Source organism: Perna viridis, chromosome 10, assembly GCF_037379345.1.
Source record: "Perna viridis isolate PV_CMFRI_1.1 ecotype Kerala chromosome 10, ASM3737934v1, whole genome shotgun sequence".
NCBI lineage: Eukaryota > Metazoa > Mollusca > Bivalvia > Mytilida > Mytilidae > Perna > Perna viridis.
The window spans coordinates 2,010,130-2,025,897 of NC_142454.1; the positions used below are offsets into that span (position 1 = coordinate 2,010,130).

The window sequence follows — 15,768 nt, forward strand, 5'->3', positions numbered from 1 at the left end:
AAATTTGCATTACTTATCTTTTGAGGCCAGTATATCTTGTATATGTATCTGAGACATTTGTGTTGGGATGTGTCTAGTAGTTTTTCATCTCCTCTGGCATCGGTAACTTGCAGTATTTTATTTTTCTGTTTACCTTTAAATAAGTGTGTTATCGTGAAATAACTCTATGTGGTCGCTTATTACTCAAATATTTTATTATGGCTTTTAGTCAATAAATATCCTAATGATATTGTTTTAAGAAAAAATTTTAAGGTAAAGAATTTTTTGTGTACTTTCGTGCTTTAAAATCTCCTAAGAGGTAGGAATATAACAGCCACAATCGGCCCCGAATTCCCGTAAAATATTTGATTTTTTCCCTAGAATTTGGCATTATTATGAACAATTTGTATTGTAACAACAATTTGTAAAAATCTTTTTTTCATAAATGTGATGCAGTGACGAACTTATGGTGTCATAATAAAGGGTATTTTGTCGGAAGGTTCATTGGTTTTGGGGGGAAAATGTAACCTCCACATTCTTCCATCTGCGAATTATTTGCATATGTTGTGTTAAATAAGTACATAAGGACTTTTTGGAATAAGGGCGTGAAGGCATTAAATTTTAACAATAAAAGATTAAAAATCCTTTTTTATCTATCTTCAGATAAATTGAATCAAAATACTCATATCCAAAATGCTTTTTCACAATTTTATTTTTTTATTTTAAAACAACAAAGAACGTCTATCGAAAGATCAAATACACACATATTCAGGACAGTAGAAAGTAGTTTTATTTTGGGGCCATTTTGAACCTTTATAGCCCACATCTTTTACACCAGCCTAAAAAACGTAAAACGTTAGCTTTTTTAAAATAAAATGCTTGCACATACATTGCATTGCGTGTCTTGTGAGATGTTATGCAAAAGACTATAGACGTTATAACATTGGTACTAATATCTACAGAAACTGTAAATATTTTTTTCTTTGTTTTTGAATTTCATAATTAAATTTTAAACAGATTTAAAGGCTAGTTTCGCTTTGAATTCACTTCTCTGACCCTTTTCTGCCTGGCTGTCTAATACTTATTCCGGTTTGAAAGAACGTCTATCGTTAGCCTTGCATGCGATACTTGGTATAACACGGTCGCTAGTTATTAGTTGAGCACGCGATGCTTCCGTTCTTTGTCACTTCCTATTTTGAACTGTTAGAATGACGTAGGTTACTGTTGAGATGCCTGGGGAATAAACGGGTACATGAATATGTATTTAATTGGCGTTCCAGAAGTCAGTTGACCAGAGAACAATTAAAACATAAAGAAATACATGAAAAATATTATTATCGTGTTTAGAAATGTGATACATCTAAGATATTTAACATGAATTGTCCACAGGCTACAATAACAAAACTTTTGAATGACCAATATGCGTGCATGAATCCTTTTGGTTAAATAAACAAAGCACGTGGGTAATCACGTTTTATTGAAAAACCCATGAATAGTACTCGAGGAAGAAAGATATAACATTATGAAATCGACAAACAATCAACAACACATACAACTGTAATTTCACAGTTAAACAGAACGGTTGAATTAAAATAAAAATGTACAACCGTTCGGTGATCTCTTCGTAGCGTGGGGTGGTGGACATGGATTTCATCCCCGACCAGGTGATAACAACTTTAAAACTGATAGTCCCTGCATCTTCTCCAACCTTGCAGCAGATAGTCAACTTGTTGGTTCAAAGTATGAAACGTGTCGCAGTAGGGTGAAACGCTTTGGTGTCAAACACACAAATCATCATGTTTGTGTGTTAATGGTAGAAAAAGGAATAGACCCTTTTGTGCTAACGTTGGGGTATTTGTTGAGCATGCGTAGAGCATGTGTTCATATCACAACTCATACGTTATGGCAGAGCTTGCCGAAACTACGCAGACTATTTGTATTGCGCTAGAACTCTAACAAATAGGCTTCTGGACCAGGGTTATGTTGCTACAAGATTGAAGTCATCACTACAGAAGTTTTATGGTCGTCATCATGAATCCGTGGATCGTTATGGTGTATCAATCTGCACCATGAATACTGATTTATTCAACGAGTCATAATTTCCCTTTCCTCGTTTGTCTACCACGGACTTGACTTTATAGCAACTTGGCGGTTGTTTCTACTTACCCTACCGGTGCATCTGGTCCATGCTCCCAGTTTTTAGTGGAGTCCGAGTTGCTCATTTGCTTTCGTTACTTTTTATGTATGATTTTAGTTACTTTGTCTGATTTCCATGTCTGGTCTTTGTCCCTGGATTACATTCTTTTGATTACCACAATAACCTTGGTTCCCTTGATTACTCTTTGACAATTTAGATTAAGGCAACGAAGAATCACCATTTAACATGCGCAATTTATCAAATATTTTTTTTTTAAATTGAACTTTAAAATTTAAATCTTAAACTTGATATCACAAAGCAATAAATCGTGCGATAAAAACCAATGCAGGGCCAAAAATATTGCTTGAAAATTTTAAAAGAAACTAAATGTATAACTCGGTGATAGCGCTACATTTCCAAAGTATGAAAGAAATGAGTTCAATCGAAATTATTAACATAACATTATTATAAAAGCCAGACCGGCATAAGAATATTCGTTTACCTCGAATTGTACCTTTGTACCAAAATGGAAACTCAAAATAAAATGTGTATTGAAAAAGCCAAGCCACGGCGGCATAGATACCAGAGCAAGTCGGTCTTCACCAGGCAATCTTACATACTCACTCAATGCTTTACTTAACATAACTAACAATGACGTGTCTATTATTACGTTCTTTGGTATTACATTTGGTAGTAAAAAATATGTCTGTTTCTTCTATTGATTTAATACCAAAACTTCTTGTCCTTTAAAACGGAGGAATATAGCCATGCCTGCCAAACACACAAATAAACCCTTCAAAACTCTTGACTTTTTCACTAAACTTCAGTGATATACTCAAAAACTATTCTGATAAAACATTTTCTACAGGTAGATTTTCAGTTGTGGATTCTGAAAAATTTGAAAGAGCAAATGGAATGTCTCTCTTCTAGTAGCCTCGCCATTTAGAATAGTTTAAACACACTTGTCTACCAAGTGGTACTTTGAGATTGATATTGCTTAAATATTGGATTTGTTGTCAACAATATATTTGTCGTGTTTATATGTATAAATTTATTAAGTAATGGAAATATCTAAGGAAAGTAATTATGCACTACTATTTCTATATTCATATGCATCTAGGTTTTTACCAAGGCTGCTTCAGAAGAAGCGACTAACCTCCCCAGTCCATCATTTCCCGTTTCGTTTATATAAATGATTTAGAATCTCTAAATATATTCTTAATTTCATGGATTGCTTACATTTGCCCATTGAAATTCAAATTCAAAAGACAATTGATACACCTTCTGGTTCATATTGTAAAGATATATTTATCATTAAACTGGTATGGGTTGTCTCCTCTATATTGAGATCGTGGTGTACACCTGGAAGCACAAGTGTTTTTTGTCAATGCCATATAATGTTTACGTAACTCTTCAGTTCATCTCCTTATAGTTTAATTCGTTGTAAGTGTATGAATGTAATATGTAACAAATAACATTTTAATGAACCGAATCAGTTATGAGCAACTCGGCGGGTGTTTCAAGAATAGCAGAGAACGCTAACCCTACCAGTGCACCTGGTCTATGCTCCCAGTATTTATTGGAGTCTGAGTCGCTGATTTACTTTTGTTACTTTGTATGTATTATTTTGGTTATTGTATGTTCTTTGTTGTGTTTGTCTGTTTTCCATGTCTGGTCTATGTCCCCAGATAACATTCTTTTGATATCCGCTAGAATCTTGGTTCCCTTGATTACTATTTTTTTAAAAGTAACCATTTACCAAAATAAGTGTTGTTAATGAAAATACATCATCAAAATATCTGTATATAAATTTAAAGGATTTAGCATCTTTTATATTTTTATTCTTCGCGAGATTCTGAAGAAATTCAGTCTCGTATGAATATAAAAACAGTTAATGCCCATAGGAATGCCAACTCGTTGAAAAACAGCTCCTCCAAATGTGACAAATATGTTATCAATGAGGAAATTAAGCATGTCGAAAACTGCTTTTCTGTGTAGCACACTTTACCCTTCTGTGACGTTTTAGAAAAACATGTTGATTTGTAACCAAGAAATACATAATTTTTCGAATCAGCAAAATATTTGCGAATAAGTCCTTTCAAACGAGAATTTAATTTATCATGTAACAATGTAGGATAAAGTTGAGAGTCAAGAATTTGTAGAGAACCAATTTCCAAAAAGCTGTATGTGATTTGTGGTGTTTGTAAGGTTCCACTAAATAGATAGGTTACTGCAGTTAATTAATGACAATTTGTGGAAATAAAGCTATATTGAGACACTTAAACAAGCAAATCCAACAATTTTTTCCTGTAAAAAGTATGTTTTTCAAAATCTTCATTATGAAGATCCAAGAGAAAATAATATATATATTATTTTCTATTTTGTCATGAAAATCTGTAGCCATGGTAACATAATAAAAATAAATATCAGTTTTCATAATATATTTTGGGTGCTTTCCCAGAATTAATTGTGGAAAAAACAGGGTTTCTAAAATATCAGGCACTTTAAAACTGCCAGAAAAAGTAAGCGGGCATGGTATTAACCTAAATCCCATCTGTATGGTGCAATATAACTCACAAATGAAATGAAATGGTTTAAATTCGGAATTAACATCTTCCCGACTAGACAACCCCAACCAGATTTTAGTCACTTGCAATGTGACTGCTTGTAAAGCAGGAAATGTTTACTTTTCTGGAGCACCTGGTTCCTCTCCTAATTTTTCTTTCTCTTTTTTTGTACTTTTGTGTTGTCTTGTTTCCCTTATCTTAAGGTTTTATAAGTAATTGAATTTTATTTTGTTATCTCACTTTTTTCCCCTGTTTTTTTTTTGTTTTGTTTTGTTTTGTTTTGTTTTTTTGTTTTTTGGTTTTTTTTGCAAGCACAGTTAACACGTTTTTCAGGGTGACGGACCAGTCCAGTCTGGACCGGGAAATACCAATTGCGTTTATTTTGCGTTCTTTTGCGCCACTAATTATTTGCACCAGTATTATGTTTTCGCTACTTTTTTACAAATTTGAACTCGTTTGTACCATAAATTAAGTAATCGATTCAGCCAATTTGATTTAAAAAAACAAAAAAAAAACAAAACGAATTAAATTATTCCGTGAGCATGAAAGCAAAAGTAGTCACGGAAAGCAATATTCTAGCTGAAAAGTGTTGTCCCGGTACAAAGACCAGAGAGGAAATACAGACACACATAACAAAAAACATAAAATAACCAAAATAATACGTTCAAGGAAACAAAAGATTAACGAGCAGCTCGGACTCCACTAAAAACTGGGAGCATGGATCAGATGCATTATCTGTAGGATAAGCATTCTCTGCTTTACTAGAAACACCCGACGAGTTGTTCATAATACGTCCGTGGTAGACAAAATAGGAAAGAAAAACTATGGCACACTGAACAAATCAATTCTCATCGTGCAGATGGATCCACGAGTTTGTAATGACGACAATAAAACTTCTGTACTGATGACTTCGATCGTGTAGCAACATAACAACATGACAACAAGTAATTACAATAATGCTCTTCGGCACATTTTGAACAATTCAGAGCATATCTCTTAGGTAGCATTACTGTTGATTTTCTTAGGCTTGATATTCGGTGTTCCTATTTTCTTATTTTGATTTCATGTGTATGTTCTAGAATCCTTTAAGTACATCACATCAGTATATACTTTAGCAGGGTAGTTTGTTCATTTGTTGTACACTTATATTGAACTTCCCCAATTTAATATTTTGGGTATGCAATTCAGCTTCGTGAGACTACTACTTACCAGGCATACTTGCCTATACCAGGGCAATTAAAACATTCTAAAAATGTATGCGGCACATATCAAACAGTCAACAATGAGATATAACAAAGGTTATCTAATATTAAAAGGTAAAGTTTAAAAGTTAGAGTATGGTTATCAATCTGAAAGTTTACGACAGCACAGAAAACTCCTGTAAAATTATCCGAAACTAACTACTTGTCAAAATATATTGATATACATTTACTAATTAACTAGAATGTAAATGTTGTAAATTTTGTTATTGTTTTATATAATATTATTAAAAGCAATCTGATTAAAACACGAGGTCTAAAATAAGTCAAGATAAGGGAGTAGCGTAATCAAAGATTTGGGTTAGATAATACATTATAGCCAATGTAAATGTTCTTTCAGTGGTATTGAATTGTCTTGAATAAATGTAAGAAATGCAATGGAAAGCTTGTAGTCTTAAACAATGTTCTGAAATTATTATTTTATATAAGTCTTTTTATGTACTTTATAATACAAACAAGTATTCATATGTCAATAAATATTAACTGAATATATTTTTTATAATAACTAATTCATATTAGTATGTGTTTCTTTCAATGTGTACCTTCGTGACATGTTTAGTACAAATCTCGATAAAAACTATTGTAGAACATTGGCATTTCAGTAGTTCTGTAATGGAATACAATTTTACGATTTATAAATTGTAACGTACCTTCAAACTCCTACATCCAATATGAGCCTATTGAGCACATTGAAATATGAGAACATGAAATGTCTGTATTGTGTGGCAAAGTAAAATTCACTGAATTTTGTGTTTGAACCTGCAGCTACAGCTTATTCCATAATTTCACAAAAACAACAGCAAATATGATCAAACAAACTCATTTGACTTCACCATGTAAATTCTTAATCAAATTTAGAACATTTAGTACATTTATGAAATGTAACGATTTTGTATCAAAGTTAACTATCTTTGATATGTTTATTTTTGTCATTTTTGTCTATTCTTGCAGTGAGTCCATTCTTCGGTGAACATAGAAGCAGTGCTATTGGTTTGATTGGTTTAATATTCGATGTCCAGCGGTGCATTGATGATGTGAATGTTAAAAATATTTTATTGTTATGAACACTACAATATTTGATAAACCATCACTTTTCTCCTCTTAAAAATCTTGATCATTTGGCGCATATATTCGGCGACAGTTTGGAAGTCTTGAGACAACATGTGCATATCTCTCTGGTAAATTTCTCCATTGTCCATTAATAAAACAAGCAAAAACTTCGTGTGGCGCATTGTTAAAAAACCGTTTATCAAAATTTTGATGACTCTTTGGTGTGCTAAAAGAAGTTACAAACATAGCACTGAAAACTTGTTTTGGTTGTGTTGTTTTGTAAGGTCCGTAAGAATTATAAAATAAATCCACTCCATTTATCAATAAAGTCAAATAGGTTATGAAAACACCTTTGCTAAACATAGTATATCGATAGGTTAATATTTTTCCTTGAAGAAATTGGATTAATAGACTCAACTAGGAAAATGGTCATTTAAATACCAAAGAAAAATGAGTTGGTGGACAATAAAAGAGCCATATAGTCATGATTTCCTAAGAAATTTGAGAGATGTCACATATGATGACTAAATCCATAGGCGATAGACTAATACTTTTTGAAGAGGTAAGTATGACATTATATCTTTACTAATTTACACATTAATTGCTATATCTTAGCCGTGGTAGACAACCCATGACCAAAACGAGAACCAATCAATTCTATTTATATTAATGTAATATAATGATTACATGTTATTTTAGTTTTGTAAATGTCATAGTTGCGACAATATTGGAATCTTAAAATAATTCGAGTTTTAAATGCCCTGCCAAATTTCAATACATGTATTCAAAGAAATGTATCATATATCTTTTGAAATGTTATGGGGACATTACCGTCTTTTTCGTCGTAGGTAATGTGCTTGTAGTAGATTGCTTTCCATAGTCTATGCTCCCAGCTTTTTTGTGGAGTCCGGGTTACTCTTTATTTTTGTTGTTTTATACGTATTATTTTGGTTATTTTGTGTTCTTCGTTGGGTGTGTCTGCTTTCCATGCCTGGTCTTGCATTCTTTGATTTCCGCTAGAATCTTGGTTCCCTTGATAACCCTTCCAAAACAAACTTAATGAGTACAAAAACGTGTGGCAGTAATTACATTTTAAAGAAGGAAAATCGGACACAAAAGTCGACATGTACCTGTCAGATACATGTATAAATAAATTTGTTAAATAGATATGTCTGTTTTACATGTCAAAAACACTACATATGTTATTTTTTTCCGTTGAAAATAGGTGCATTTCATTATCCGACAAGAGTATTTATTTGAGTGACAGGAAGCTCCAGATATATGCTACCAGAAATGAGGCTTTAAATCCGTAAAATAAAAAATCCGATAAATATTTTCAACTAATACAGAACAGAACATAATAAACTTTAAAGAATAAACTTCCTCTAGTGAACTGATTCTTATTCATGTATTAATTACGAAATTACTCTCATTTTCTTCAGAATGTAATACAAAAACAAAAGGAAATGAGCAACTCGGACTCCACTAAAAACTGGGAGCATGGACTAGGTGCACAGGTAGGGTAAGCGTCTTCTGCTTTTCTAGAAACACCCGCCGAGTTGCTCATAAAAAGTCAAGGGCGGCGTAGACAAACGAGGAAAGGAAAACTATGACCCGTTGAATAAATCAGTTTTCATGGTGCTGATGGATACACCATAACGATCCACGAGTTCATGATGACGACCATAAAACTTCTGTAGTGATGACTTCAATCTTGTAGCAACATAACCCTGTTCCAGAAGCCTTTTTGTTAAGAGTTCTAGCACGATACAAAACGTACGGCAAAGCTTTGTTGGCATAACGTATGAGGTGTGATATGATCACTCAATACATTTTATATAATAATTAAAAAAAAAATAGTGTAATACTTTACTAACCAATGATAGGATGGTATTGCGTTTCAGGAGAAATGAGATATCCGGAAAATGTGCAGTAGATTTGATCTGTTGTGCCAAAAAGCGCAGTGTTGTGGCTTTTGATATCCAAATAAACTTCGTCCCCTTGATTAAGGTGAAGTGTAGCAGAATTACTTCCGGTAATGTAGCCTGATGGGACATGGCCATATATGGAATTAACGTATATAAAATTGTGGTAAAGATCAATCCAAATAGACTTGTCTGAATGTGACAGTGCATGGAAATGAAAAACATAGACACCACTGCTTTTGGCTGTGAATTTCCCTGTCTGCATGTTGAAACCTAGGCCCTGATTAATGAAAACTCGATCGAATTTCACAACATGTCCCTGAGTTTGAGTATGGTGTGATGCAAGACCAACTGAGAAAGCAATCTCTTCAAGAGAATTTTCACTGACCCCTGGAATGATCCATTAAGAAAATTTTAGCAAAATACAAGCATTGTTTTTACTAAAAATTGCATATTATCAATGTTATTCTTTGTTTCTTTGATTTGTTTCATTTTTTGCTTCTCTGGCTTGACATTCAATGACATAAAATATTGGACAAAAATGTCTTAATGTCTTAATGATTATGAGAAATGTTTGACAAATATGTAAAAGACCAGTAGACAGCATCTTCCAAATCAAATAGAAAAGAGTATTGAGGCGTTTTATCATTGTTCATTCTTGGCGTGAGTAAACTGAATACTGTTTCCATACAGATACAAACCACATGGTCTCTACCTCTAGTTTTAATCGCCACGTTGTAAGCTTTATGTATCTCATCTAATGCTGGGGGTGGAATAAGATTAGCTATTATCACATTTAAAGTTTCAATTAAAATATGTTGAATCATAGTATTACTGTCGATGTGAACTTGACTATGATAAGAACATTGTTACACGTCGAGTAGGGACACAGAAGCTATCATATCGTGGTTTTACTGTTGATCGAAAAATACCAATCATATTAATAATGGAAATTACGATCTGCTATACACGTGTTTTAAGGAGTAACCTTTCATCAGTCGCACTAGAATCAAATACAAAGGAAGATCTAAATCTAAAAGTAATTGCAAACAAGAAGTACTTAAAACCAAAAACTATCCGCGATTTTGAAAGAGTAACCAAGGGAACCAAGGCCACAGCGGCAACCAAAAGAATGCAATCCAGGGACAAAGACCAGACATGGAAAACAGACACACACAACAAAGAACACAAAGCAACCAAAATCACACACACAAAGTAACAAAAGTAAATGAGCAACTCGGACTCCACTAAAAACTGGGAGCATGGACCAGGTGCACCGGTAGGGTAAGCGTCCTCTGCTTTTCTAGAAACACCCGCCGAGTTGCTCATAAAAAGTCAAGTCCGGGGTAGACAAACGAGGGAAGGAAAACTATGACCCGTTGAATAAATCAGTTTTCATGGTGCTGATGGGTACACCATAACGATCCACGAGTTCATGATGACGACCATAAAACTTCTGTAGTGATGACTTCAATCGTGTAGCAACATAACCCTGTTCCAGAAGCCTATTTGTTAGAGTTCTAGCGCGGTACAAAAAGTCTGCGTAGTCCCGGCAAGCTCTGGCATAACCTATGAGTTGTGATATGAACACTCCATACGCAGGAGCCGAAGGGATGTTGCCACAGGTGAAAGGAAAGTTGACAATTCTGAATGAAAAGTCATCACGTTTGTCGTAAAGTTTGGTCAATAGTTTTCCTTTACCATCGATTTCTAAGTGTAGGTCAAGATATGAGGCTGACTTCACAGTGTCTGTAGTATCATTTATCTCAAGTTCTTTTGGGTAGATGCGATGTATCAAATCCCAGAAATTAGGATTGTTTAAAGATAACACTGAAATTTGTAACACTGAGTTTTGATAAAAAAAAAAGTATGATATAATTCAGGGTCTGAAAAATCTGACTACTGGGTTGGTGAATACCATTGGTGACCTAATTGAGGAAGACCTAATACTTAACTTGAATTCATTTTCTCCACTACACTTACCTTAACAAATTTACATTGTTTTATTTAATTGAGACATGAATAGTTTCTTCCAACCATCTTAATTATTTCCTGAACTAGCATACTATTTATTAAACGCAAAGTGTGATTAAACAAACAGACGAGGAAAACACTAACCTTTCAAGACAATTGTTGGTGATAATAAAAACCCGGAGAACGTCGTGTAAATTTGGTTTGTTTTAGCATCTCCATAAACGGCACCATCACGTCTGGACTTAACAGAAATCGTGTCACCTGAGCTAACATGCATTATAACTGTATTACCAGAATCAGCCCACTCGTTTGGAGTTTTTCCGTAAGCTGAGTTTATGTACTGGTCATTATAATATAGGTCTAACCATAACTCCTGTTAAAAAAGTAATACACTGTTTCAGAATGTAAAGAAAAACGCAAAAATCAGAGAAAAGGCCACGGTCAAAAGGCAAACTATAGTAAGAATAAAAAAAAGATACACCAATCCATATTTTCATCTTTATCATAAATCTTTTTTTGCATTTTTTTCTACATAATTCATTGTACCTTTTTTCACTAATTAAACCATCCGTCCGTTGAATTTATTTTTGTGACATATTTATCAGTTTCTCTTTGAATGAATGTTTACATATTTGGTATATTGCTTTTGCATAGTGTACCGTGTCTTATCTTGCAACGTTCTTCGCTCATCTACTACCTGGGTATTCTTTGCACAACGTTTTGTACAATTTCTTTCGAATTTACTTTTTTTAAATTCTAGAGTTTGATTTCCGCTATAACCTTGGTTCCCTCAATTACTCTTTGCCAAACAGTATTATCATTTATCTATTAAAACTAACAGACTTGTGCAGTTGTGTTGGTAAAATGAGTGGCTTGGCTTTGGCATTTGACCAAAGTAAAACATGGATTTGTGTCCAGCAGAATAAAATATCGACAAAAACTTCCGAATCGTCAAAGACAAGACGTTTCAGATACTTCAAATCCAAATATTTGACCATAACGTGAAAACAGAAAAAAGAGCCAATCTATGTACACAATGTAACATGAGGATATAATACATGTAAATATGCAAACTAAAGTTCAACAATCAATTTTCCTCACACTGAACAAATCATTCATTTGCAATCCATGGGTAAAAATGCCGTTCGAAATAGTTCAAAGTCGGGATATACATACATCTTTGTATCTAATAGAAGTTATAAACTAATGGCTATAATTTCGTTTTATATTTAAGTATGATATGTTGTTAATATAAAATTAAAACACAGTCAACTTATTTGACGACGATTACCTGGTCTTTGGTAGCTAATGCATGGTAATGGAAAACGTATATACCGGAAGTGGGTGCTGTAAAAGTTCCAGTAGTTAAGTCATATATCTGAGAAGCCTCTGTGTTAATGACACGGTCATACATTACTTGTTGATGGGCTGTTAAGGACGTAGACTGGTTTAGACCCGCCGAAAACGAAACAATATAGTCCATTCCTGCTCCTGAAATAAATCAAGGTTATTACTAACTGTGTTATGTATTAATGTAATGTGAAATTAGTTTTAGGTAGCAAAACATTGTTTTATCACTCCGATTAACTCGTGTATTGCCACAGTCCATATGACATTTTGGCTGTAGTTTGGGCCATATCATTCATTTGGATAACTCTAATCGACCGGAATTCCCCCAGGACACTCCCCTTGAAATATCAGTGGACGTAGATTTATTTTTCCGCTATTCTCCAAATCCGAGGTAATGCCTAAATGTCCGATGAAACACCAAAATAATCCTTGAACCTGGCACTTAATTTACATGAAATAATTCTTTTCAGTATATATCTTATTTTATCTGTCTTTTTCAAGCATTTCGACAATTTTAAGTCTCTTAAACATTTCACTGAGTAATTAATTTAAGAGTAATCAAGGGAACCAAGGTTATAGCGGTAATCAAAAGAATGCAATCCAGGGACAAAGACCAGACATGGAAAACAGACACACACAAAAAAAAAGAACATAAAGTAACTAAAATCATACATACAAAATAACAAAAGTAAATGAGCAACTCGGACTCCAATAAAAACTGGGAGCATGGACCAGGTGCACCGGTGGGGTTAGCGTCCTCTGCTTTTCTAGAAACACCCGCCGAGTTGCTCATAAAAAGTCAAGTCCGGCGTAGACAAACGAGGAAAGATAAACTATGACCCGTTGAATAAATCAGTTTTCATGGTGCTGATGGATACATCATTACGATCCACGAGTTCATGATGACGACCATAAACTTCTGTAGTGATGACTTCAATCTTGTAACAACATAACCCTGTTTCAGAAGTCTATTTGTTAGACTTCTAGCGCAATACAAAAAGTCTGCGTAGTTTCGGCAAGCTCTGGCATAAAGTATGAGTTATATGAACACTCCATACGCAGGAGCCGAAGGGATGTTGCGACAGACGAAAGGAAAGTTGACTATTCTGAATGAAAAGTCATCACGTTTGTCGTAAAGTTTGGTCAATAGTTTTCCTTTACCATCGATTTCTAAGTGTAGGTCAAGATATGAGGCAGACTTCACAGTGTCTGTAGTATCCTTTATCTCAAGTTCTTTTGGGTAGGTGCGATGTATCAAATCCCCGAAATGAGGATTGTTTAAAGATAATACGTCATCTATATAGCGGAAACTGAGATTGAAGGATCTAGCAAAACGATATTCTTTCTTTCTGATCAAATCAGCTATAAAGTCAGCCTCATAAGAGTGAGGAAATAGGTCAGCAAGTAAAGGAGCACAATTTGTTCCCATTGGAATGCCGACGGTTTGTTGAAAAACATGTTCACTACACTGGACAAATATGTTGTCGATTAAAAATTCCAGCATTTTGTAAACATCTTCCTTTGTATACTTCGAAGATGATTTGGAATTATTTCTTACAAAGTATGAGGAATCTCTACCAAGAACTATATATTTGTATCTAGGTGTACCATCTTTTTTGGAAAAACAACAATGTATAATGTTTTTAAGTCGGGATTTTAACTGAGTATGGGGAATAGAGGTATAAAGTGTTGAAAAATCAATTTTTTAATGCTATTATATTCAGATAATAGTCTTGAACTGATTGTCTCCAAAAGATCTTTCGAATTTTTCAGGATCCACATTGAATTAATACCACTACGGGAGTAACAAGTGTTGTGGTAGGACTGCAGACCCTTTTTGACAGTTGTGAGTATAGAAGTTAAAAGTTTTGAAAGTTGTTTGGTGGTGCATTTTGCAGATCCAGCTATGAAATGTTGTTTGTATGGATTCTTGTGAAGTTTAGGAATCCAGTACATAGACGGTAAATCACAATCATCGTCCTTGGTAGAGAGACCAAAAGAGGATAGCACAGATTTATGGTTTTCCACAATCTCTTCTTTGGAGAGAGTGGTAGCCGTATAGGTCTTATCACTGCTATTATTTTCTACGTCAACCTTTGATAATACACAACTGATATTCTGGCACACATCCAAGTATCTGTTGGAATTAAGAGTCTGCCCATTTTTCGTCTCACTCAGATCAAAGTTCATTAGAGTTATGATCCAACATATAAAAATAATGCAAAAAAACTAATTAAATTGCATTTTTTTTTTAGTTTTTTAGAGAAAATGAGATAAAATTAACTTTCAGTACTCCGACGATTATTGAACCTTATTTGCAAATAAAAGGTAATGCGTCTCAACTCAGCGTATTCTAATGCGACTAGCGGATTCACTCTAGGATTGTTTGACCATAAAGTTTCACATTGCTTTGGTGTTCAAATAATTATGCAATTGTGTTTTACGTTTCTTTACATAAAGGGTATATTTTAAGTATACTCTTTGGTACAAACACGAATTGCACACTGTGTTACCCCTTATAAACAGAGTTAATATACAGGTATAATTTACTTTTTAAAAGAACACCCGTAAAGGTTGTATAGACCTGATCCTCTCTTCCATACAGCATGACGTCATAGTTGTCTCGAGCTTTGATATATACAACGTCTTCGTTCATGAGATCAAGCAGGACAGAGTTGCCAGCGTCGACATAGTCACTAGGGGTTCTTCCGTAGATTGACACAACGTATTGGTCATTTTTAAACAGCTCGAGCCACACATGCTGATCGCTATTGGTTACAGCGTAAAAATGGAATGCATACAGTCCTGGTACAGTGCAAACGAACTTTCCCTCTGACGAGAACATGGCATTGATATTGGTGACGGTTTTGTCAAAAGTCAGGACTTCACCTTGAGTAAGATGAACATCTGTCATTCGGCCTTTGGTAAAAGCGACAACTGTAGCTTCATTTGGTTCGAGAAGAAGGCCTGTATAAATATATAAGAAATTTCTGGGAAGATTACCTCAGAAATGGAAAAGGATTAATTCAGAAAACTTATTTACAAATTGAGAAACTAACAGATGTATTCACTAAATTGTATAGATAAATATACACTTATCTATTTATACAAATGTGTTTAAAATCTAACATATCGATTTTTTATTTTGAATTAGATCATTACGTAAAACTTCTATTTAATGTATACATTTTTACCATACCTGATGAGGAGGAAAAAAATGTCCCTGCAAGTAATATGAACAGCATTATTATCATCGCAACGAAATGGAAATGGACAACTTATTGAACTTGTTTTATCTTTGAGGATTGTCTACAGTTTACCTGTGTATTTAACATGAAAATAAAAGCATTCTATATTGTACGATTAAAGATCTTCCCTGTGACCTTGCTGAAAATACTATTTTCTTTCTAGATTTTGGTCAGCCTTGTAAATTCATTAGGCAACGATATTTGGATGATGTAAAAAAATAAATAAAGAGTGTCATAACTTTCATTGTCAATAATGGCTTATAAATTGATTTACATGTT

General features: G+C 33.9%; 1 protein-coding gene and 1 long non-coding RNA gene across 4 annotated transcripts; one reads left to right on the forward strand and one right to left on the reverse strand.

Moving 5' to 3' along the window:
- Positions 1–5,903: 5,903 nt before the first annotated feature.
- LOC148604128 (uncharacterized) lies at positions 5,904–7,549 on the forward strand. Its single transcript, XR_015916058.1, has 3 exons — positions 5,904–5,999; positions 6,894–7,120; positions 7,389–7,549. It is a non-coding gene; the product is annotated as an uncharacterized LOC148604128 (long non-coding RNA).
- Positions 6,995–15,566, reverse strand: LOC148604129 (uncharacterized). 3 transcript variants are annotated; one of them, XM_088549785.1, is made up of 7 exons: positions 15,441–15,566; positions 14,792–15,208; positions 12,183–12,382; positions 11,036–11,264; positions 9,633–9,680; positions 8,870–9,307; positions 6,995–7,218 (listed from the first exon to the last, which is right to left on the reverse strand). In XM_088549785.1, the coding sequence occupies exons 1-7, from the start codon at positions 15,493–15,495 to the stop codon at positions 7,010–7,012; spliced, it is 1,596 nt and encodes a 531-aa protein (XP_088405911.1). In that variant the 5' UTR covers positions 15,496–15,566; the 3' UTR covers positions 6,995–7,009. The 3 variants fall into 3 exon arrangements, with proteins under 3 accessions (XP_088405911.1, XP_088405912.1, XP_088405913.1); XM_088549786.1 differs by lacking the exon at positions 9,633–9,680; XM_088549787.1 differs by lacking the exon at positions 6,995–7,218 and having other exon boundaries at positions 8,848–9,307.
- Between the last annotated feature and the right edge of the window lie 202 nt (positions 15,567–15,768).